The 22,966-nt window shown below is 38.8% G+C and overlaps 1 protein-coding gene and 1 long non-coding RNA gene across 4 annotated transcripts; one reads left to right on the top strand and one right to left on the bottom strand.

Annotated features, from left to right (window-relative positions):
* On the bottom strand, window positions 1-18,624 carry LOC131349851 (NACHT, LRR and PYD domains-containing protein 3-like). 3 transcript variants are annotated; one of them, XM_058385339.1, is made up of 12 exons: window positions 18,269-18,618; window positions 17,692-17,808; window positions 17,219-17,273; window positions 16,784-16,988; window positions 14,721-16,497; window positions 12,949-13,122; window positions 8,033-8,206; window positions 7,656-7,832; window positions 7,433-7,477; window positions 4,156-4,240; window positions 156-225; window positions 1-68 (listed from the first exon to the last, which is right to left on the bottom strand). In XM_058385339.1, the coding sequence occupies exons 1-10, from the start codon at window positions 18,319-18,321 to the stop codon at window positions 4,198-4,200; spliced, it is 2,820 nt and encodes a 939-aa protein (XP_058241322.1). In that variant the 5' UTR covers window positions 18,322-18,618; the 3' UTR covers window positions 1-68; window positions 156-225; window positions 4,156-4,197. The 3 variants fall into 3 exon arrangements, with proteins under 3 accessions (XP_058241322.1, XP_058241324.1, XP_058241323.1); XM_058385341.1 differs by lacking the exon at window positions 8,033-8,206 and having other exon boundaries at window positions 18,269-18,624; XM_058385340.1 differs by lacking the exons at window positions 1-68; window positions 156-225; window positions 4,156-4,240 and having other exon boundaries at window positions 6,587-7,477; window positions 18,269-18,617.
* On the top strand, window positions 16,956-17,684 carry LOC131349853 (uncharacterized). Its single transcript, XR_009204116.1, has 3 exons — window positions 16,956-16,991; window positions 17,103-17,173; window positions 17,488-17,684. It is a non-coding gene; the product is annotated as an uncharacterized LOC131349853 (long non-coding RNA).
* Window positions 18,625-22,966: the final 4,342 nt, after the last annotated feature.

Genomic DNA, 22,966 nt, shown 5'->3' with positions numbered 1-22,966 from the left:
AGTCGCATGACAATCCTTTTTCCCACCACGAACAAGAAGTCCTGGTTGTGGATGCTGGCAAGCAGAGTCTGAATATAAGACAGCACACAATATACATTAAAGAAGAGTGGACTTTACCTGCGCAATAACAGCAGCTGAAGAAAGGTTTTACTCACAGCGAATGCCTCACGGAGAGCGGGCACCTTCAGGCCGATGTCAGTCACCCCTCTTTCTGAACGATGGCAGCTAAGAAAGAAGAGATGTAACTCTCTAAAACCTCCTGCCCCTGTCCACCACCCAAATCTATACAAATATTATACTGTGTAATTATTAAAACTGAGTTCATCAAGCTAACTAGCTTTATACTCACTATGATATTGTGTAAATAAAATGATTAGTGAAGTTCTCTAGGTAGATAACATAGACCTGTAACCAAGCTCTTTAGGAGAGCTGATTAATCAGTAGTCTAAACATGATTTAGTGTAAAACCAGTAGTCAGGGTTGTTAAAAGTCACTTTTTAATTTTTCACTTTTTAATAATGAATATTATATTGTAGAAATAAATGAAATTCTCCTTGTTCAAGCTCATCAACTCGGTTCAGGATTTTAGTGTCATTTAAACCAACAGCCAAGTTCGCTAGCAGCTTAACTAACATTAGGCTAAACATTATATTTATATTATATTTACCAATTAATTTTGTAATAATTACAACAAATAGACAGGTTCTCTAGAGCTTGAGAATATGATAAGCTGTAGATATGATTAGTCCAACTATTACAGTGTCATTTAAATCGGTAAAAATTGGCTAAAGTCTGTTAGCGCTCTAGCTGGAGAATCACAAGGCAAAGTATGATTTAGTGTAAAACCAGGTTAACAACGACCGCCATCAGCGCCATTGACCTACAGGGTGCTGGTGGAAATTGGGCTACTGTTGGTCGAAGAAGTAGAGGAGGGAGGAGAGTGTGCAGACAGAGAGAGAAGAGGAAAGGTAAGAGTGTAGGACTGAGAATAGGAACTCTGAATGTTGGCACTATGACAGGGAAAGGTAGAGATCTGGCTGATATGATGGACAGAAGGAAGGTGGATATACTGTGTGTACAGGAGACCAGGTGGAAGAGTAGCAAGGCTCGTAGTATAGGAGCAGGATTTTATGGTATGGATAGTAAGAGAAATTGGGTAGGTGTGATCCTGAAGGAGGAGTTTGTGAGGAATGTTCTGGAGGTGAAGAGAGTGTCAGACAGGGTGATGAGTCTGAAGTTAGAGATTGAAGGGGTGATGCTGAATGTTGTTAGTGGTTATGCCCCACAGGTAGGTTGTGAGTTAGAGGAGAAAGAGAGATTCTGGAGTGAATTAGATGAGGTGATAGAGACTATTCCCACGGGTGAGAGAGTGGTGATAGGAGCAGATTTTAATGGACATGTTGGTGAGGGGAACACAGGTGATGAGGAAGTGATGGGCAAGTTTGGAGTTAAGGAAAGGAACCTTGGAGGACAGATGGTAGTGGACTTTGCTAGGAGGATGGACATGGCTGTGGTTAACACTTATTTTCAGAAGAGGGAGGAGCATAGAGTGACTTACAGGAGTGGAGGTAGGAGCACACAGGTAGACTACATCCTATGTAGAAGAGGCAATCTGAAAGAGATTAGTGACTGTAAAGTGGTAGTGGGAGAGAGTGTAGCCAGACAGCATAGGATGGTGGTGTGTAGGACGACTTTGAAGGTCTGTAAGAAGAGGTCAAAGATAGAGACAGAGAAGAAAACCAAGTGGTGGAAGCTGAAAAAGGAGGAATGTTGTGAGGAACTTAGACAGAAGTTGAGGCAGGCTCTGGGTGGTCAGGTAGTGCTGCCAGATGACTGGGAAACTACAGCAGAAGTGATCAGGGAGACAGGAAGAAAGGTGCTGGGTGTGTCATCTGGAAGGAGGAAGGAAGATAAGGAGACTTGGTGGTGGAATGAGGAAGTTCAGGATAGTATTCAGAGGAAGAGGTTAGCCAAGAAGAAGTGGGACATGGACAGGACTGAAGAGAATAGACAGGAATACAAGGAGTTACAGCGCAGAGTGAAGAGGGAGGTGTTTAAGGCCAAGCAGAAGGCGTATGACAAGTTGTACACTAGGTTAGACACTAGAGATGGAGAGAAGGACTTGTACAGGTTAGCTAGGCAGAGGATTCGAGATGGGGAGGATGTGCAGCAAGTTAGAGTTATTAAGGATAGAGATGGAAAGGTGCTCACAAGTGAGGAGAGTGTATGGAGGAGATGGAAGGAGTACTTTGAAGAGCTGATGAATGAGGAAAATGAGAGGGAACAAAGAGTTGAAGGGGTGAACTCTGTGTAACAGAAAGTAGATAAGATTAGAAAGGATGAAGTCAGGAATGCTTTGAAGAGGATGAAAAGTGGAAAGGCAGTTGGTCCTGACGACATCCCGGTGGAGGTCTGGAAGTGTCTAGGAGAGGCGGCAGTGGAATTTTAACTAGTCTGTTTAACAGGGTTTTAGAGAGTGAGAAGATGCCTGAGGAATGGAGAAGTGTATTAGTGCCGATCTTTAAGAATAAGGGTGACGTGCAGAGTTGCAGCAACTATAGGGGGATAAAGTTGATGAGTCATACAATGAAGCTATGGGAAAGAGTAGTGGAAGCTAGGTTAAGGAAGGTAGTGGAAATTTGTGAGCAGCAGTATGGCTTCATGCCCAGAAAGAGCACAACAGATGCAATTTTTGCTCTGAGAATGTTGATGGAGAAGTATAGGGATGGTCAGAGAGAGTTGCACTGTGTGTTTGTAGACTTGGAGAAAGCGTATGACAGGGTGCCAAGAGAAGAGCTGTGGTACTGTATGAGGAAGCCAGGAGTAGCAGAGAAGTATGTCAGAGTGGTGCAGGACATGTATGAGAGGAGCAGGACAGTGGTGAGGTGTGCTGTAGGGCAGACAGAGGATTTCAAAGTGGAGGTGGGACTGCATCAGGGATCGGCTCTGAGCCCCTTCCTGTTTGCTATGGTGATGGACCAGTTATCAGAGGAGGTCAGACGGGAGTCTCCTTGGACAATGATGTTTGCAGATGACATTGTGATCTCTAGTGAGAGCAGGGAGCAGGTGGAGGAAAACCTGGAGAGGTGGAGGTTTGCGCTGGAGAGAAGAGGAATGAAACTTGGTCGTAGTAAGACTGAGTACATGTGTGTGAATGAAAGGGAGGGAAGTGGAACAGTAAGATTACAGGGTGAAGAGGTGAAGAAGGTACAGGAGTTTAGGTACTTGGGGTCAACAGTCCAGAGTAATGGAGAGTGTGGGATAGAGGTAAAGAAGCGAGTGCAGGCAGGTTGGAATGGGTGGAGAAAGGTGTCGGGAGTTCTGTGTGATAGAAAAATTTCAGCAAGAATCAAGGGGAAGGTGTAGAGGACAGTGGTGAGACCGGCCATGCTGTACGGTTTAGAGACAGTATCACTGAGACAGAGACAGGAGTCAGAGCTGGAGGTAGCAGAGCTGAAGATGTTGAGGTTCTCTTTGGGAGTGACAAAGTTGGACAGGGATTAGGAATGAGTACATCAGAGGGACAGCTCATGTTGGAGGTTTGGGGGACAAAGTTAGTGAGGACAGATTAAGATGGTTTGGACATGTTCAGAGGAGGGAGAGTGAGTATATTGGTAGGAGAATGTTGGACATGGAGCTGCCAGGCAGGAGGAAAAGAGGAAGGCCAAAGAGGAGGTATATGGATGTAATAAATGAGGATATGAAGCTAGTGGGTGCAAGTGCTGGGGATGCAGAAGATAGGGATAGGTGGAGAGAGATGATTGGCTGTGGCGACCCCTGAAGGGTAAAGCCGAAAGAAGAAGAAGTTAATGTTTATAATTGCGCTACCACAGTTTAGTGACGTCATGTTCCGGGAAAACTTAAGTTGTGTGGTTGGTGTCGGTCACAGCGGTGAGAGACTGCTGGTTTTGTTCCGGAAATTATTCATTTACAAATTAAGCACTATATATATATATTCTACCTATCTACCTACCTATATATATGTATTCTACCTAATCTGGGGCATGAAGAGCTAATTGTGAGTGTTAGAGGAGCTAAACACGCAGCGCTAGCATGAGCATGTGAACTGAGTGCGCCATAGATTGGAAGGAAAACGGAACATCCACCAAAATATCCCCTTCTCAAATTTCAGACTCATCACCTATGTCAACTTACTTCACATCCAGTACAGTAGGTGGCGATAATGATCCTAAGGAGTTATTCACCATTAAACAAGACGAAGAAGAAGCAGCTCGACTCTCTGCTTGTCCGTCCATCAGTACCCAAAAAGAAAAAAAGAAAAATATATATATTTAGCTGCACCCCGAAACTGGAATGTCCGCAAACCACACATCAAGATAATAATTGAACTAACAAGTCAACACCAACAGAAAGTTTCAGTCAACAGGACCAAGCTAGCGATTAGCATTAGCTCTTAGAGCTAACGCGATTGGCGCGTAAAATATGCCATTTATTCATTAGCAATGTTACAAAAAGGCATCAAAGCGCGTGACATTAGACATCATTCTCACAAACTCCCGACTGGTTTTCATGACAAGTATCTAGACGACAATATCAAGTGTGGTGTCATTTCTTGTTAGCATATTAGCCACAGCTACGAGCTAAAAGTGAAAATGCTATACACTCACCGGGCTTTCGGCAAGAAAAGTAGCCCAGTATCTCGTACGGCTTCCAATAAGTTGTGGTTAATTCATTTGAATTCACTTATTTAAAGGAAAAGTGTTTAAAGCCATATTTGTTTGAAGCCAAAAAGAACGTGCAATGGAATGTAAAATGATATGAAATAAAATGAAATGATGTACAGCTTTGAAAAACAGTAGAAAAACCAGGTACTAATAACATATATGACTGTAACATATACACTATATTGCCAAAAGTATTCGCTCACCCATCCAAATAATCAGAATCAGGTGTTCCAATCACTTCCATGGCCACAGGTGTATAAAGTCAAGCACCTAGGCATGCAGACTGTTTTTACAAACATTTGTGAAAGAATGGGTCGCTCTCAGGAGCTCAGTGAATTCCAGCGTGGAACTGTGATAGGATGCCACCTGTGCAACAAATCCAGTCGTGAAATTTCCTCGCTCCTAAATATTCCACAGTCAACTGTCAGCTGTATTATAAGAACGTGGAAGTGTTTGGGAACGACAGCAACTCAGCCACGAAGTGGTAGGCCACGTAAACTGACGGAGCGGGGTCAGCGGATGCTGAGGCGCATAGTGTGAAGAGGTTGCCAACTTTCTGCAGAGTCAATCGCTACAGACCTCCAAACTTCATGTGGCCTTCAGATTAGCTCAAGAACAGTGCGCAGAGAGCTTCATGGAATGGGTTTCCATGGCCGAGCTGCTGCATCCAAGCCATACATCACCAAGTGCAATGCAAAGCGTCGGATGCAGTGGTGTAAAGCACGCCGCCACTGGACTCTAGAGCAGTGGAGACACGTTCTCTGGAGTGACGAATCGCGCTTCTCCATCTGGCAATCTGATGGACGAGTCTGGGTTTGGCGGTTGCCAGGAGAACGGTACTTGTCTGTCTGCATTGTGCCAAGTGTAAAGTTTGGTGGAGGGGGGATTATGGTGTGGGGTTGTTTTTCAGGAGCTGGGCTTGGCCCCTTAGTTCCAGTGAAAGGAACTCTGAATGCTTCAGCATACCAAGACATTTTGGACAATTCCATGCTCCCAACTTTGTGGGAACAGTTTGGAGCTGGCCCCTTCCTCTTCCAACATGACTGTGCACCAGTGCACAAAGCAAGGTCCATAAAGACATGGATGACAGAGTCTGGTGTGGATGAACTTGACTGGCCTGCACAGAGTCCTGACCTCAACCCGATAGAACACCTTTGGGATGAATTAGAGCGGAGACTGAGAGCCAGGCCTTCGCGTCCAACATCAGTGTGTGATCTCACAAATGCGCTTCTGGAAGAATGGTCAAAAATTCCCATGAACACACTCCTAAACCTTGTGGACAGCCTTCCCAGAAGAGTTGAAGCTGTTATAGCTGCAAAGGGTGGACCGACGTCATATTGAACCCTATGGATTAGGAATGGGATGTCACTTAAGTTCTAAGCACTATGCGAGTCAAGGTAGGTGAGCGAATACTTTTGGCAATATAGTGTGTATATATATATATATATATATATATATATATATATATATATATATATATATATATATATATATATATATATAGTGGCCTGACAACACGTAATGTGTAAAAATACAGTAGTTAGTGTAATAAGTAGTGAACAATATAAGTTGTGTGTGTGTGTGTGTGAGAGAGAGAGAGAGAGAGAGAGAGAGAGAGTTTTGTACAGTTCAGTCCTGGGTGTTGAGGAGCCTGATGGCTTGAGGAAAGAAACTGTTACACAGTCTGGTTGTGAGGGCCCGAATGCTCCGGTACCTCTTTTCAGATGGCAGGAGGGTGAAGAGTGTGTGTGAGGAGTGTGTGCGATGCTGCTGGCTTTGCGTATCCATCATTGTGATATGATAATTAGGACACACAGAAGTGTCACATGACTTTCTGCACTCCTCCTGTCTCATTAACACAAAAAAACTTGTATGGGTTTTTTAAAAATTCAGTTTTATTTTATTGTACAATAATTAAAGAATTTATTGTTAAAGAATGACAGATTTCTTTAACATGTGAATGAACATGATTTGGGTCTAACACTGGGCTCCAGTCTGCTCCATCATGTAGGACTTAAATTAAGTTGTTGAGATTGAATTGTTCATTAAATTGAATTGTTGAATGTTTTCTGTGCAGTAACTTCCTGTGTTCAGCTCCACACACAATACTGCAGCACCCAAGAGACAGGAAGTGATCATGTTACTGAGACAGAACAGTTACTGCTTCAGAAAGGTTTGTGACCAAACACACCTCAAACACCTGAATTGTTATGTTTCACTCACACTCACTGTTTATTCTGTAATTACACACAGTGGACATGACATGTATACAACATATACTGTATACAAAACTGGGTCACAACAACAATAAATCAATCAGCATACCTGTTACCATGGCTACAATTAAACACAGATTAGCAAACAAAGAACAGAGATATGAAAATAAGTAATTTATAAAGAAATAAAATGATAAATATTACAGCTGTAACTCAATCATCTGTGAAGAAACAAATGTGATATAAAAATAAGGAGGTAAAAATTCACTATAAACATCTCCAACAGCTGGATGTGTGTTTGTGTAATCAGTGTGATGGTGTGATGATATCTCTGTGTTGTGTGTAGATGCTGAAGGATTGGACTGTAAAATATGTGATTAAAGCCTGAAGTAACTTGTAGCTGAGTGGATAAAAAGATGTGGTCAGTCACGGTTATTGTTCTGGAACTTCTACATCTGAATATGAATGATTCAGCTCCCAAACTGCTGGAAATGTGGGACGGGTTCTAACACTACACCACTACTGCTTTACCTTGAACAAGAGGTTTGAGACCTGATGAATTCATAATCTTGAATTCTGAAAAACAGAAGAGGACAGAATTACAGACAACGTTAAACAGAGTCACTCATCACATTCCTTATGAACAACAGAAGCGTAATGCACACACTAGATGTGACATTTTACAGAACACACTGAATATTACTCAGTGTCTTACAATACAGTAGAGTAAAGAGACAGGAAGTCATTAACTCACTGTAGTGTCTCCAGGTTACAGTGTGGATCCTTCAGTAGATTACGGAACAGCTTCACTCCTGATTCTCCTGGATTATTACCGTCCAGATCCAGTTCTCTCAGGTGTGTTGAGGAGTTTGACCTCAGAGCTGAAGCCAGAGCAGCACAACCTTCACTTGTAATACTGCACTTCCTCATCCTGCAAGAAAGAAAACCTTCTCACACTTAACTCACTCAGTCTTAAAACATGAACTACACAAAATCTTTATATACACTACATTTACTCTCCATCTCACACACACAATGACAATATATCAGATCTCTACAATTACAGTTACAACAGATGAGAACTGGAGGTTGCTGATGTTTATTAAAACTCTGATACATGTGTGTGTGTACCTCAGTATCTCCAGTGTACAGTGTGGATTCTTCAGTCCTGCAGAGAGGAGCTTCACTCCTGAATCCTGCAGTTTATTCTTATTCAGGTTCAGTTCTCTCAGACTAGAGGAGTTTGAGCTGAGAACTGAGGACAGAGCTCTACAGCTTTCCTCTGTCAGATTACACCCACGCAGACTGGAAGAGAAATGATGAAATATCAGAACACTGATCTCAAACACACAGCCATAATCCAGCTAAAGTTGAAGCTGCAACAGAAATGTGAGTGTGTTTCTCTCACACACACAAATCAGAGGACAGGACACCACATCAGGACATTTACAGGAGCAGGGACGTCTTTCTGAACTCCACAATCTCTCAGCTACAGGAGTGTAGCTTCCAGGGAGAATTGGGGTAGCAGTAACTCTCCCAGTAATCAGAACTAACTATAACAACCCACCAATACTGACACCATGATCAACTGAAACATTTGTAGAAGTAAGAAGTAATTAGTGTTCTGAATTGATTGTTAGTTTATCATAATAAATCAGATAAAAACACTAAAAGCTCCCTCTCACAACATAGTGCTTGATTACTGCTGTTTAACTGAGAGAGCAGATCACAGGCAACTGTTTAGCATCACTGGTCAGAGAGAGAGAGTAAAAAAATAAAACATGATAATCAGAAGGAGGTAGGACAATATGGTGTAATCTAGCTAATGACACTACACATATATTGTAGCTAACTAGCAAATTCATCGTAATTTAGCCATAAAATCAATCACATATCAATAAACAGCCTTGTGTTATCTTCCATAAATATTATTTAAATAATTCCCATTATTATGAACAACAATAAGGTCATTCACACTGGACAACACGTAAGGACCAGTGATTAATGTGAACCTCATTAGCGCCATTAATTCAGGCTGTTTAGAGTTCCATGGAGATTACAGCTATAAAAGACAGAGTCCATGCTCTTATATAGAGAGAGAGTGAGGAGGGTTCCAGCAGAGTCATTTTCATAGCAGCAGTGAGTCTAGCAACATCTAGACATTTTTTGAGTTTAGAAATGTTCTAAATCAGGCTCTGAATCTAGATCATCTCATCACCATATACACTCTAGAGGAAGTGGCAGATAAGAGACTTTCAGTTAAGTTAGGTGTTTTTAACCTCATGTTCAGCATCAAGTGCTATATTCATACAGGAGCAAGAGTATAAATAATAAATGAATACATGGGTAGATGTACATAAGCTCCTGTTCTCTGAACCTCAATAAGCTGGAACTATCAAGCACAGAGTCCCACATTGTTTTAAAGTCACTGACTACTATTATTAGTAAGGACAGCTGAGAAGATCATCGGAGTCTCTCTTCCCTCTATTACAGACATTTACTCCACACGCTGCATCCGCAAAGCTAACAGCATTGTGGATGATTCCACACACCCCTCACACACACTCTTCACCCTCCTGCCATCTGGAAAGAGGTACCGGAGCATTCAGACCCTCACCAGACTGTGTAACAGTTTCTTCCCTCAAGCAAACAGGTATTTCAACAGAGAACTATCTATACTGTGCTGGACACAGACACACACACAAAACTGTCCTGTTTGCACGCATATGTCACTTTACATTACACTTTATATTGGTCCTGTTTACATGTTAACTTTAATATTTGCACTCACTGTCAACACTGTTCTTTTGCACAGAGTCGGCTATATGTTGTTTGTCTTGTCTTGTCATCCTGTGCACTTCTGTTGTATATCTAGTTTTACTAAAGATTGCACCTTAAGTATAGTTTAACTTTATCTCTACAGTATGTTTAGCTCTATGTTTGTCCGCGTCACCTGTACTTTGTTTTTGTTATGTGTAGCACATTTGGTCCAGGAGGAACGTTGTTTCATTTCACAGTGTACTGCATTAGCTATGTATGGTTGAAGTGACAATAAAGCTTCTTTGACTTTTGACTTGACTTTGACTAATGAATAATGAGGAAATTCTTGCATTTTCTGGGTAACTGTATGATAGTATGTTTTGCCAGATGTGTTTGGAATACACACACACACACAGAGAGATAAGAGCAATTTTCCTGCTGTTGAGTTCTATCTTCTATCTATATAGCAAATAGTTCTCCTACCTGCAAGGTCTGCCCACATTTCCACATTTATTTAAGATTGTGAAGCTACAACAGCTACACCTTTGCTTTTGTCTCAAATGATGAAAATGTGATCTGAAGTCAGAACACAACAGATGTGTCTCCTGTAACAGCACAATATCTTTTTCTGATTCAGTAGATTTAAAATACTGATTGGATTGTGAGGAGCGTTCAGTCCACCACAGTTCAAACCAAAATTATTACGCTGACTCATTATTTAATGGTATACAATACCTTCTTTATTGCACCACCTATAATCATTTGCTCATTTGCACTCATTGCATTTACCTCCCTCTGTATACTGTTTATATACTGTTATATATGCAAATTATTTATATATTTTTATATATTGTTTATATATGCAAATTATTTATTGTTTATATACTTATATATGCTAATTATTTGCACTGCGAAAATGCACTTCTGGTTAGATGCTAACTGTATTTCGTTGCCTTGTATCTACATGTGCAGTGACAAAGTTGAATCTAATCTAATCTAATCATAGATAATATCGGGAGAAATAAAGTCTGTCAGTTATCAAAGCAGTAATTCTATAAAAGCAAATCACCAAATAGAGACAATAAACCACAGCGACAGTCTTTCCTGAAATGAGACGGTCTTTGTAAACAGTATATAAGGTGAGTGGATCCATTACTCAGACTAATTGAGGAAGCTCCCCAGAGAATCCTCCCAAGCGGTAATCCACAATATACGGCTGAAAAAAGGTCTTCCTTTAGTGGAGAAATCCTTGAGGAGAAGTAGCAATAATCATTGCGGTTAAACCAGCCGCTCTTTCTGAAAGCAAGGTTAAACTAGCTGAACGTATAAAGTAGGGACGCGGTTTTAGATATGTAGCAGTAATATCGCTGAAACAGGAAAGCGAGGGTCTGTGAGCTCCTACATCACAGAACCATAATATAAAACAATCATTTTTAATAAATACATAACAAAATGCATATACAACAATTTCTAGCATTTAAGAAAATAAATGCTGAATGTTTTAATAATAATTTACATTTTAAAATGGGGAACATAAAGGTTTAAAGAGTAAAAATGTACTAAGCTAAATTCATTTTACTGGAATTTTTCAAAATCCTTTTCAGATTGTTTTGCAACAATAAGGTTGTGAAGGTCTTCAGAGAGCGCTTTGCTTTTACCCATCATGAGATGTTTCTTGTGTGACCCCTTGTTAATGAGACTCCGTTTTATAGACCATCCGTTGGGACTGAAGCAGCTGGTATTAATTTGCACTGACCAGTGGGCAGGACTGCTTTCTAATTACTGATTGATTTCAGCTGGTGTCTTGGCTTTCCATGCCTTTTTGCACCTCCCTTTCTTCATGTGTTCAACACCTGTTCCCTGTGTCATTTCACATTATTACACATAACTTAATGTGTGGACATATACGGTTTGATTTCTTTGCATGTGTGGATTGCATGGGTTGTTACCAACATCTGGTGAAAATTTCTTGTCAATAGCACCATTAGAAATATATTTACTAAAATGGCGACATGTTCAATACTTATTTTACCTGCTGTTAATATATCTATATCTAAATATCTACACACACACACACACACACACTCTTTCAGTGCTATTACTGCTATGTATCTAAAAGCTGTGTCACAGCAATATATGTGCAGCTAGATTAACCTTACTTTTAGAAAGAGCATCTGGTTCAGTTAATAATGCACTACAGAATTCCAATTTTAAGCTGAGCACGCTCCTTTCAGCCGTCTGTCTTCGAATTTATATATATATATATATACACAGTATATAAACATGGTCATTATGTGGCTAATATTACATATGAAACTTGTGGCTCTCGTTTTGTGTAGTCCAGTGGAAAAGAAAAAAAAAGACAAGTTAATTCACTGCATTATGAAGTATGAAAGTGAATTGTTTTTGTAGCAGCATTAGCAAGGCTAGCTACAAAAGAATAGGCTAGGCAGATTATGGCACGTGACAAGTGGCTGTCAAGTTCAGGAAATCCTCCTTACATCACCTTAATCTTCTAGCTGAAGCTCCACTGACTGTAGGGTTTTTTATGTCTGCTAAGAACACTGGAACTGCTCTTCACCCCGACTCTAGCTTGTTGATTTTTGAGTTTACTGAGGTGATGCTTGTTGTTAGCGTGTCTAACAAGCAAATGGTCTAAGCAGTCATCATGTTCAGTCTGTCACGTGACTCCCCCCGTTTTGGACACTTTAGTAACCGAGTCCAACAGCACAACCAGCGGTGGTAAGAAAAACACACAGAATGGTGTGAAGAGTAACGAGTCCAGTGCTGTAGATTCAAGGTGATGCAAAGTGATTACACAGAGTGACACGCCCCCTACATTAGAGCTTAATTAGGGCTATAATCTTTTATCCCGTTTCAGTGATGTGTCCGGTAAACGTCATCAGCAGTCGTGTTCCAGACACAGTCGCGAGTGTAATGAACGTGACCGAGGTGGATTATTTACTCTACCATCATTTTTTCCTAAAATGTGTTTGGAGGAGAAACTAATAGTGTATAGATTGAGCACACATTGTATAATGAAAGTACAAATGATAGAAAAGGACAGATGACAGAACTGTAAGTTTAGTGTTTTTTTAGTTTAAACAAGAGTTACAGCTTTTCTGTTTACTGTGTTTGTTATTCAGAGGAAACGCAGCATGAACCCAGTCCAGCACTTTATACACCACTAATGAAGCTGACCATCTACTTTAAGTGTGTGTGTGTAAATATTATATGACCTGTGTGTGTGTGTGTGTGTGTGTGTATGTATGTATGTGTGTGTGTACCTCAGTATCTCCAGTGTACAGTGTGGATTCTTCAGTCCTGCACAGAGGAGCTTCACTCCTGAATCCTGCAGTTTATTCTCACTCAGGTTCAGTTCTCTCAGACTAGAGGAGTTTGAGCTGAGAACTGAGGACAGAGCTCTACAGCTTTCCTCTGTCAGATTACACCCACCCAGACTGGAAGAGAAATGATGAAATATCAGAACACTGATCTCAAACACACACACAGCCATAATAATCAAGCTAAAGTTGAAGCTGTAACAGAAATGTCAGTGTGTTTCTCTCACACACAGAAATCAGAGGACAGGACACCACATCAGGACATTTACAGGAGCAGGGACGTCTTTCTGAACTCCACAATCTCTCAGCTACAATTTATTATAAGACCATTAGGTCATGTACATAACACACACAGGTGAGAGTGAGCAGCCTACAAACACTACACTCTGATCTGTGTTCAGGTTTCTATACCCAACACTGCAGATCCAGTGCATTTTATTACAGAAAATAAAGAATTATAGAGCTGTACACTAGCAGTTAATAACATGCCAATACTAGTCGTACTTTACACTGAGTTATATGCTGAATTTCACAGAGACAGTAAAACACTTGGTGTGTGTTGTTCTCTGTGCTCGTACAGGTACAAATCTGTCACCTGGAGACCTCTGATTTTACACACACACTGGTTCAGGTGTTTGGTGTGGACCCGAGTACAGGTGGAGTCTTCACATATGTCCAAACAGATCCAAACTAAAGAAAAAGGTTGATTTGTTCAAACTAAACCAGGTAATTAAACAAGGTAAAGCCAGTCATGGGAGCCTGTGTGTGGTCATGCATATGGAACTGGTCAGTTACAGTCCTGTCTCAGAAGGTGGTAAGGGCTAGGCAATTTTATTCTTTTAAAATTATACTTAAGAAAATAATTTTAACAGCAATATGGATTTATAGTTTTTTATTTATTAGAATGGACTTTGGAAAATACAGATGTGCAAAAAAGTAAGAACCTCTTTCTCAAATAAACAATGATTCTTTTAAATAAAGAGTATAAGAAAGGAAATGTAATAAAAACTGCACTATTTGTTACAAATGGCCCTGTTACTAGTTTATACTATTTAAAGAAAATCCAACTTGACTCTTTCCAGTATGGAACAGTTCAGTAGTTTGTTCCCAGTTAGATGGTGGGAATCAGCCGTGATTAAATTAGGAAGAAAATGTGAAAAATTGGAAGAAATTAAAGCATGACAGAGTGAATCTCTCCACAACACTGTCACAGAACAAAAGATGAGGAACTTGAACCTAAACAGGTACTTGAAGGTGAACAGAGTGTTTAATATTTACTTTTTATATTTTCTATTCATATTGATCCCATTTTCACAGCTTGGTGTTTTTCTTGTTCTCATTTGTGAGAGTTCTGTTCAATGTCACTTTCAGAATAAACAGAGAAAAGAAAAAGTGTCTTTCACTGCTGTTTAGTTCAGAAATGTGTTTAGTTCTTAAATGCATGCAGTTATTTTGTATGGATTTTATATATAAATTTTAGAGAAAACAATATAAAATGATTCATATCATGATCCATAAGATTTTGTCCATATGGCCCAGCCCTCAGTGCAGACGTGACGTGTTAGTGTAAAAAGTGAAATAATCTTCTGTAAAAGTACCAGAGGTTTGATTAAAGAGGATTAGAGTAACCAATTAATTAATCCAAACACTGCAGTTCAGTGTTACATTAAAATAACAAACCATGCAGTAATACATTTATAAATAAAAATACTCACACAGCTTTTCTGGAGGCTTTGACCACTGGCAGCAGTTTCAGAAGACATTCCTCTGATTGATCATATTTACTCAAAATAAACTCATCCAGCTCCTGTTCTGAGGTCAGTAACACAAACACCAGAGCTGACCACTGAGCAGGAGAGAGTCTGGTTCCTCTGAGACAATAGAATTTTTTTCTGTTCATGTAAGTTTGTACTTCCTGCACTAGAGAATGATCATTCAGTTCATTCAGACAGTGGAACAGATTGATGGAATTCTCTGGAGATGGATTCTTCCAGATCTTCTCCTTGATGTACTCGACTGTTTCCTGTTTGCTGTGAGAGCTACTTCCTGTCTGTGGCATTAAGTCTCGTAAGAGAGTCTGATTGGACTCCAGTGAGAGACCCAGAAGGAAGCGGAGGAACAGGTCCAGGTGTCCATTCTTACTCTGTAGGGCCTTGTCCACTGCACTCCTGAGGAGAACAGACATCTTTGGATTTATGAAGAAATTACAATGTCCAGTGCTTTGCTCCACAAGCACATTTGTTTTTCTAACATTAAAGCAGAAAAACACGTATAAAGCAGCCAGAAACTCCTGAACACTCAGATGTACAAAGCTGAAGACCTTCCCCAGGTGAAGCCCAAACTCCTCTCTGAAGATCTGGGTACACACTCCTGAGTACACTGACACTTCTCTGACATCAATGACACACTCTCTCAGGTCTTCCTCATAGAAGATCAGGTTTCCTTTCTCCAGCTGCTGGAAAGCCAGTTTTCCCAGTGCCAGGATAGTCTCTCTGGTCTGCTGAGGATCAGGGTCACGTTTCTGATGGTACTTTTCATCCTTGTGTTTGATCTGAACGATCAGGAAGTGTACGAACATTTGAGTCAGAGTCTTGGGGATCTCTCCACTCTCTGCTTCACCCAACATTCTCTCTAGAACAGTGGCTGAGATCCAGCAGAAGACTGGAATGTGGCACATGATGTAGAGGCTTCTTGAAGACTTCATGTGTCTGATGATTTTATTGGCCAGGCTATGATCACTGATCCTCTTCCTGAAGTACTCCTCTTTCTGAGGATCATTGAATCCTCGTACCTCTGTTACCTGGTCTACACATTCAGGAGGTATCTGATTGGCTGCTCCTGGTCGAGAGGTTATCCAGAGGAGAGCAGAGGGAAGCAGATTCCTCTTGATGAGGTTCGTCACCAGAACATCCACTGAGGCTGACTCTGTCACATCACACAATCTCTCATTATTCTGGAAATTTAGAGGAAGTCGACACTCATCCAGACCATCAAAGATCAACAACACTTTGTAAGAGTCACAGTCTACTGATTCTAGTTTTCTTATTTCTGGGAAAAAGTGATGAAGAAGATTAATCAGACTGAGATTTTTCTCCTTCATCAGATTCAGCTCTCTAAAGGGAAGTGGAAACATGAAGGTGATGTCCTGATTTGCTTTTCCTTCAGTCCAGTCCAGAATGAACTTCTGCACAGAGACTGTTTTTCCAATTCCAGCAACTCCTTTAGTCAGCACACTTCTGATGGACTTGTCTTTAAAGAGGTCATTACAGTTGATGGGTGTCTCCTGTGTTACTGGTCTCCTGGACACTGTCTCAATCTGTCTCACCTCATGTTCATTATTGATGTCTTCACTCCAACCCTCTGTGATGTAGAGCTCTGTGTAGATCTCATTCAGAAGTGCTGATCTTCCATGCTGTGAGATTCCTTCATTAATTCTCATAAACTTCTTTCTCAGGTTGGATTTCAGCTTTGGCTTATACACAGAGGTGAGTTCTAATAAACAGTAATAACATGTTTTAATGCAGAATCACTGAGCAATATATAAAATGTAAAATTCTTTCAAATGCTGCTGTTCATTCCTGATTCATGTACTAAATATTATTGAAGGAACAGGACCATTGTACAGAGTGACCACAAGCTGGACCATGAACAGAACAGAAAAGCAGCAGATGTACATGATACTAAAATCAAAGTTAAAACTAAAAGTCTTCATATCTAAAACTATTTCCTCTCTCTAAAGTGAACCTGATGGAATAAAGCCATGACTCAGAGCTCTTACTGTTCTGCAGTGTGTTAGCGAGATCTGTGTGGTTCATGTTCTTCAGGAAGTGCAGTGTGATCTTCAGCACTCCCTCTCTGACACTGTGCAGATCCTCCTCATCCTCCACCTCCCTCTCAGTGCATGCTGGGTAATCTGGACTCAGGAGCTTCCTAAAGCTCTTCAGCTCATTCTTTATCAGAGTGATGACTTTGTGTTCCAGCTCCTGGTCAGAAACACACAGGAACAGATCTAAATATTATAATCTTACACAGTGAATGGTGCTTTGTTAATGATTTTAATTATGAAAATAATTAAAGTCTCTTCCTCTTGCCTTTAGTTGCAACTGAAATTCTGCTTATTCATACAAATGATTACCCATAATTCTACTGGACTTCAAGAAATGACAAGGTATGACAACACACACATTACACACTATAAAACACACACACACACCTTGAATATGGAGTCCAGCAGATTTCTGCTGATGTTTGATTTCTTCTTTTGTAGTCTGTGAACAAATAAAACACATCATGTAATATGGACTATATGTATTCATACTGTAGCTGCAGAAATTACAGTAATAAATACAGAGACAGATATTTAACACTATCCTCTTAACACAATACACTGATTTCAGGATTTCATCACTGACACTAACATGTTTAGAAACAAATGATTGAATTAATGAATAAAATGATTTATATTTAAATGTTCTTCTGTAGCACCACAGACCCTCCAGCTCAGGGACTGCAGGCTGAACTGACCTCTTAAAGCAGTTGTCCTCACTGCCGGACCGAGAGCTGCAGCATGGCACAGTTAAGTGTTTTACTGCTTCAACACCTGATAAAGCTCATGAAGGGCTTCATAATGAGACCAGTGAGTTTGATCAGGTGGAACACTGCTGTAAAACACCTCACTATACTGACCTCACATCAGTAGAACTGTCTCTGTCTCTGAAGGAAATTGGAATTCCCATTGACTGGTCACTCTTCATGGACACACAGCTGGGTTCTGGTGAGTCTGACCTCTTTCCCTCCATCATTCTAGAATTACAACAGAAATATCAGCAATAATTAAAACTCTGCTGTCTCAGCACTGTTAAACACTGTGTTGATCAATAAACACCAATAATTCCATCTTTTTAATTCAGCTCCAGTCTGCACACTTCTTCAAACAGGAGACCGGCCTCATACCTCAGGAATTACACTCAGGTCAGGAGTCCCAATCACAGATAACTGACTCAGCTGGGTCTTAAAGCCTGTCGAGTTCACTGACTCAAAGCTACGATGCTCTTATGCTCCACATTACACAGTCCTTTTTACTCTTCTGTCACTGAATGATTTCTCTAAACTGTTCTTAGATCAGATCAGTGATATATTCACTGCTATTAAACACCTTAAACCAAAGTTTAGTTCCTGTGTTAACTAGTGAATGTTTAGAGATACAGATCTGTTCCCATGAGACGGTGTGTATTTATTGTTGGTGAATGTAAAAGTTACTCACCTCTCGTCTTTCTTTAAGTCCTGTTTTCCAGACACACTCATGTTGGAGGTCATGTCTCCTTCTCCAGATTACAGCAGGAAACACGTTTTCTTCACTCCAGCATCGGTGTGTTAAATCAAACACTATACACACGATATCAAGTCATAAAACAACCTGTGTACATTAAAAACTTCAGTACAAACCAACAAAACTCGTTATATTAACTCTAAACGTGTTAATTTAGAGCGTTTATACATCAGAGATTTAGTTTTTACTCCTGAAATATTTTATTTTCCTCTCGTGACAAAATGGAGCAGCTGAGTTTCATTTTCTTAACGTTTTATTCCGCAGGTGTGGGTGTGTGTGGGGGGGGAGCAGTGACGCGGCCGCGCACGCGCACATAAGCACGCACGCGCACACACTCTCTCGCGCGCTCTGTCACAGGATGTGGTGCTGGTTTGTTTATCAATGATGTATTGACTGCTCAAAATAAATAATTAAAAATAGGTGTATTTATGTCAGTCTGTAAGTGTGTAGTGGGAAAAGATTTTAGACACTCTCTACATTGTTCTATTAGTAACACTACTTCTCCTAGGGCTGATAATTCCCTGCTTGTTGAAATGGGGAGCAACTTTCATATGCATATAATATGCAGACAATCATGGCCCTTAAAGGTTGAATCTTGTTAACTTGAGTGACCTCATGATTTCTAGCACCATGAATTATTCATTTTTGTTTATCTTGCTTTAAATGACCGGTGTTCTTCACTGATCTATTTGCATAATTGAAGATATTGTAAGAATAGCTCGATAGTTCAGATACATTGGATTATAGATATATGTGATACTTGAAGGAGCAAGGAGTTAAGCTCAGAAAAAAATAAGACTTTTAATAAAACTTTGCTTAGTTTATTTAACAGGATATAAATAAACAAAGTGTAGCCAATCATGGTATTTTTGGCAGGTGGAAGACATTTTTAGTGGTAAAGTACTAAATCACCATTGATACTGAGTTTCCTGGACAAGTGTTGTTAACAGGAAGTATTTCATGAAAATGTGTAAATGGGTTAAAACGTATCTGCCGCTGTTATTATTGTCCTTAGTAGCGAACTATACATTGTCATGGAGTTTTACTTTCACATGACATATTTGTATATTTATTATATAATTTTAGCATTAAATGCTTTTTTAGCAAATATGCACTGTTATTTATTTTGAAATGCAACAAATAAACTCCTTCGAATGTTGACTAATTGTTTTTTTATATTTTATAATTACAAAAGACTTTCCCACTTAATAAAAGGTTATGTATAAAGAGAAATGTGAATTATTTATTATATTTATTGTTTTAAAAGTGACATTAGGTAGCACCTTCCTTGGTACTCACTTTGATTACCTTCTTTAGCAAGTAACTTATTCACTTGAATTTTAAAATTTCTGTCAAAATCAGGTTCTGACTTTACAGATACACAGGGCCTGGACCCCTGAGTAAGCAGCTATTCAGTTTTATATACAGAGCTTCTTTTAAAAATCAGTATTTCCTGTAGGTGTGTAGAATCCCATACCTGCAAGCAAGCACAATTCGTGTGTGTGTGTGTGTGTGTGTGACAACCACTGTGTTTCTGACCTCTTAAAAACATTTATGGTACCTGCAGTTTTACAGTACAACTTTCAATTATGAAAAAAAAAATGCAAATTTATTAACCCAAAATCATTAACCCTATACACAGTGTTGTATAAAATACCCAAAAGCCATACTTGAGTAAAAGTACAGGTATTTGGTTAGAAAATGACTCAAGTAAAAGTTAAAGTCAACCATTACAATTCTACTTGAGTAAAAGTCTTAAAGTATCTGAAATAAACTGTACTTAAGTATCAAAAGTAGTATTTTCATGAATGTATTCAAGTATGGAAAGTAAAAGTAGAAGTAAATTAATAAAAAAGCAAGACTGTAAAAATTTGGAGAATTATGAATTTTATTCTGTATTGCTTTCTTTCTTAAACTTCTCAACAAGTGCACCACCAAAAAAATAAGACTTGCATGAAAGAAAGAAGAGGTCTTTAGAACTTAGTGAACTGTATTGTAATGAAGTGTACAGTATCAGTGTTTCCATACATGTGCACTTGTAACTAAGGCCATGTCCACACGTACCCGGGGATTTTTAAGAAGTGAAACAGAAAATGTATCGGCGTAAAAGTATAGAATTTGTTTCAAAAAAGTAGTGAAGTAAAAGTGAAAGTTGACAGAAATATAAAAACTCAAGTAAAGTACAAAAACTCTCAAAAAATACTTAAGTACTGTAACGAAGTCATTTTACTTCTGTTGCTGTATGCTGTGGATGGATCTGTGTGGACAGCCTGTGACCAGGAGACAGCAGTGGACAGAACCACTTGGAGACTATCACACCGTCACAGATCTGCCGTTACATCTGTCAGCTTGGGCCAGCAAGGAATTAGTGTCTATAATGAACTACAAAGAAACTACACGGACAGATACTAGTGAGTACAGATGGATAAACTATACTTTATATACTTCTGTAAAGCTGCTTGGAGACAATGTCCATTGTTAAAAGCGCTATACAAATAAATTGAATTGAATTGAACTGAATTGAACCTGTGAAAGGGCGACTTATCACTGAAATTCAGTCAATGAACCAGACCTCAGATCTCAATTCAGTGTCTGTTCCTGTGCTCAATCTCGGCCACAAGCTCTGCCTCAGCAATGGCTATTGCAACTACCTCAAGCTCCCCTGCAGGGGCAGCTGCAAAAATTGGGATATGGACAGAGTTTGACTCTCAAGTCCTTGCATCCCAGCTGCATCACACAACTGGCACTGACGCCTTAACTGAAATGAAGCGGTACTCAGAAGAGAAGCCGATTCCAAGACTGACTACTTTGTTGAAAAAAGAATGAACCAGTGTTCCCATCTATTAGCAAGCTTGCCAAGAAACACCTGGGAGTCACTGCATCATCTGTACCCACAGAAAGGATTTTCTTGAAGGCAGGACAGTTAGTATGCCAGAGAAGAAGTGCAATAAAATGGGAACATGCTATTGTTTCTGAACAAAAACCTCTAAGTCTTAACAGGGTGTATAAAAGGGGCTACAGGGAATATTTCCTTGGACATAGGAGGGCTTTGGGGGTATAAAGCCAAAGACAGAATCAGATGTATGTGCTTTTCTTTCATTATTTGCACTTTATTTACTTCATTTTTACAAGCAATTGTGTGCACTTTTTTTTATAAAATGAGGCAGATGTGTCTAATGAAAGGGATAAAAGTTTTACAAATATTTCTTCTCCAGTAATAATTTTGTGCACTTTGTTTATTTAAAATGTATTTGAAATGTATATTTGTTTTAAATTTATTTGTTTCAAAACAAAGAAGTGCTAAAAGAGCATTTTTTACTATATTATTGTTTCTAAATGAAAACCGAAAAAACAATATACATAGTATAAAAAATATAGTATAGTGTGGTCTAGTATAGTATAGTGTAGAATAGTGTAGTATAGTATAGTGTAGTATTGTATAGTGTCGTATAGTATAGTGTAGTATAGTATAGTATAGTATAGTATAGTATTGTATAGTATAGTAAAGTATAGTGTAGTAAAGTATAGTGTAGTATAGTATAGTATAGTATAGTATAGTATAGTATAGTATAGTATAGTATAGTGTAGTAAAGTATAGTGTAGTATAGTATAGTATAGTATAGTATAGTATAGTATAGTATAGTATAGTATTGTATAGTATAGTGTAGAATAGTGTAGTATAGTATAGTGTAGTATTGTATAGTGTCGTATAGTATAGTGTAGTATAGTATAGTATAGTATAGTATAGTAAAGTATAGTGTAGTATAGTATAGTGTAATAGAGTATAGTATAGTATAGTGTAGTATAGTATAGTATAGTATAGTATAGTATAGTATAGTGTAGTATAGTATAGTGTAATAGAGTATAGTATAGTATAGTGTAATAGAGTATAGTATAGTATAGTATAGTATAGTATAGTATAGTATAGTATAGTATAGTATAGTGTAGTATAGTATAGTGTAATAGAGTATAGTATAGTATAGTATAGTATAGTATAGTATAGTATAGTGTAGTATAGTATAGTGTAATAGAGTATAGTGTAATAGAGTATAGTATAGTATAGTATAGTATAGTATAGTGTAGTATAGTGTAGTATAGTGTAATAGAGTATAGTATAGTATAGTGTGGTGTAGTGTGTAGTGCAGTATACCATGGTAGTATAGTACAGTATAGTATAGTAAAATGTAATGTAGCATATGATATGGTGCTATGTGGTATAGAAGTGTACTATAGTGTTATATAGTATAGTGTAGTATAGTGTGGTAAAGTATAGCATAGAATATTATTTCGTAATATAGTGCAGTATCTATTCTATTTTATTTTATTCATATTTTATATTTATAAACAAGATCTGCTATGAACCCTCTGGTTTTGGTAGAAGTAAATGTTGCTGAGACAAAAGTGTTCAGCAATGATAGATTAAAATGCTTAAAAAAAACGATTAAAAAAGTTTTCATCATTATTATTTAAGTATAGTTTAGTGTTATATTGTATTGTAGTGTAGCAGTGAAGTATAGTATACTTTAATACAGTATAATAGTGGGTGTAGTATGGAATAGTGTAGTATGGTATTTTGACATAGTGTTCTAGTATATTTCTGAAATATTTATTATGAGTTAAAAGTCATTGTAT

This window comes from Hemibagrus wyckioides, unplaced genomic scaffold (assembly GCF_019097595.1).
Source record: "Hemibagrus wyckioides isolate EC202008001 unplaced genomic scaffold, SWU_Hwy_1.0 Contig14, whole genome shotgun sequence".
NCBI lineage: Eukaryota > Metazoa > Chordata > Actinopteri > Siluriformes > Bagridae > Hemibagrus > Hemibagrus wyckioides.
Note: the sequence above shows the minus strand (reverse complement) of the source record. Positions and strands in the feature narration are given on the sequence as shown.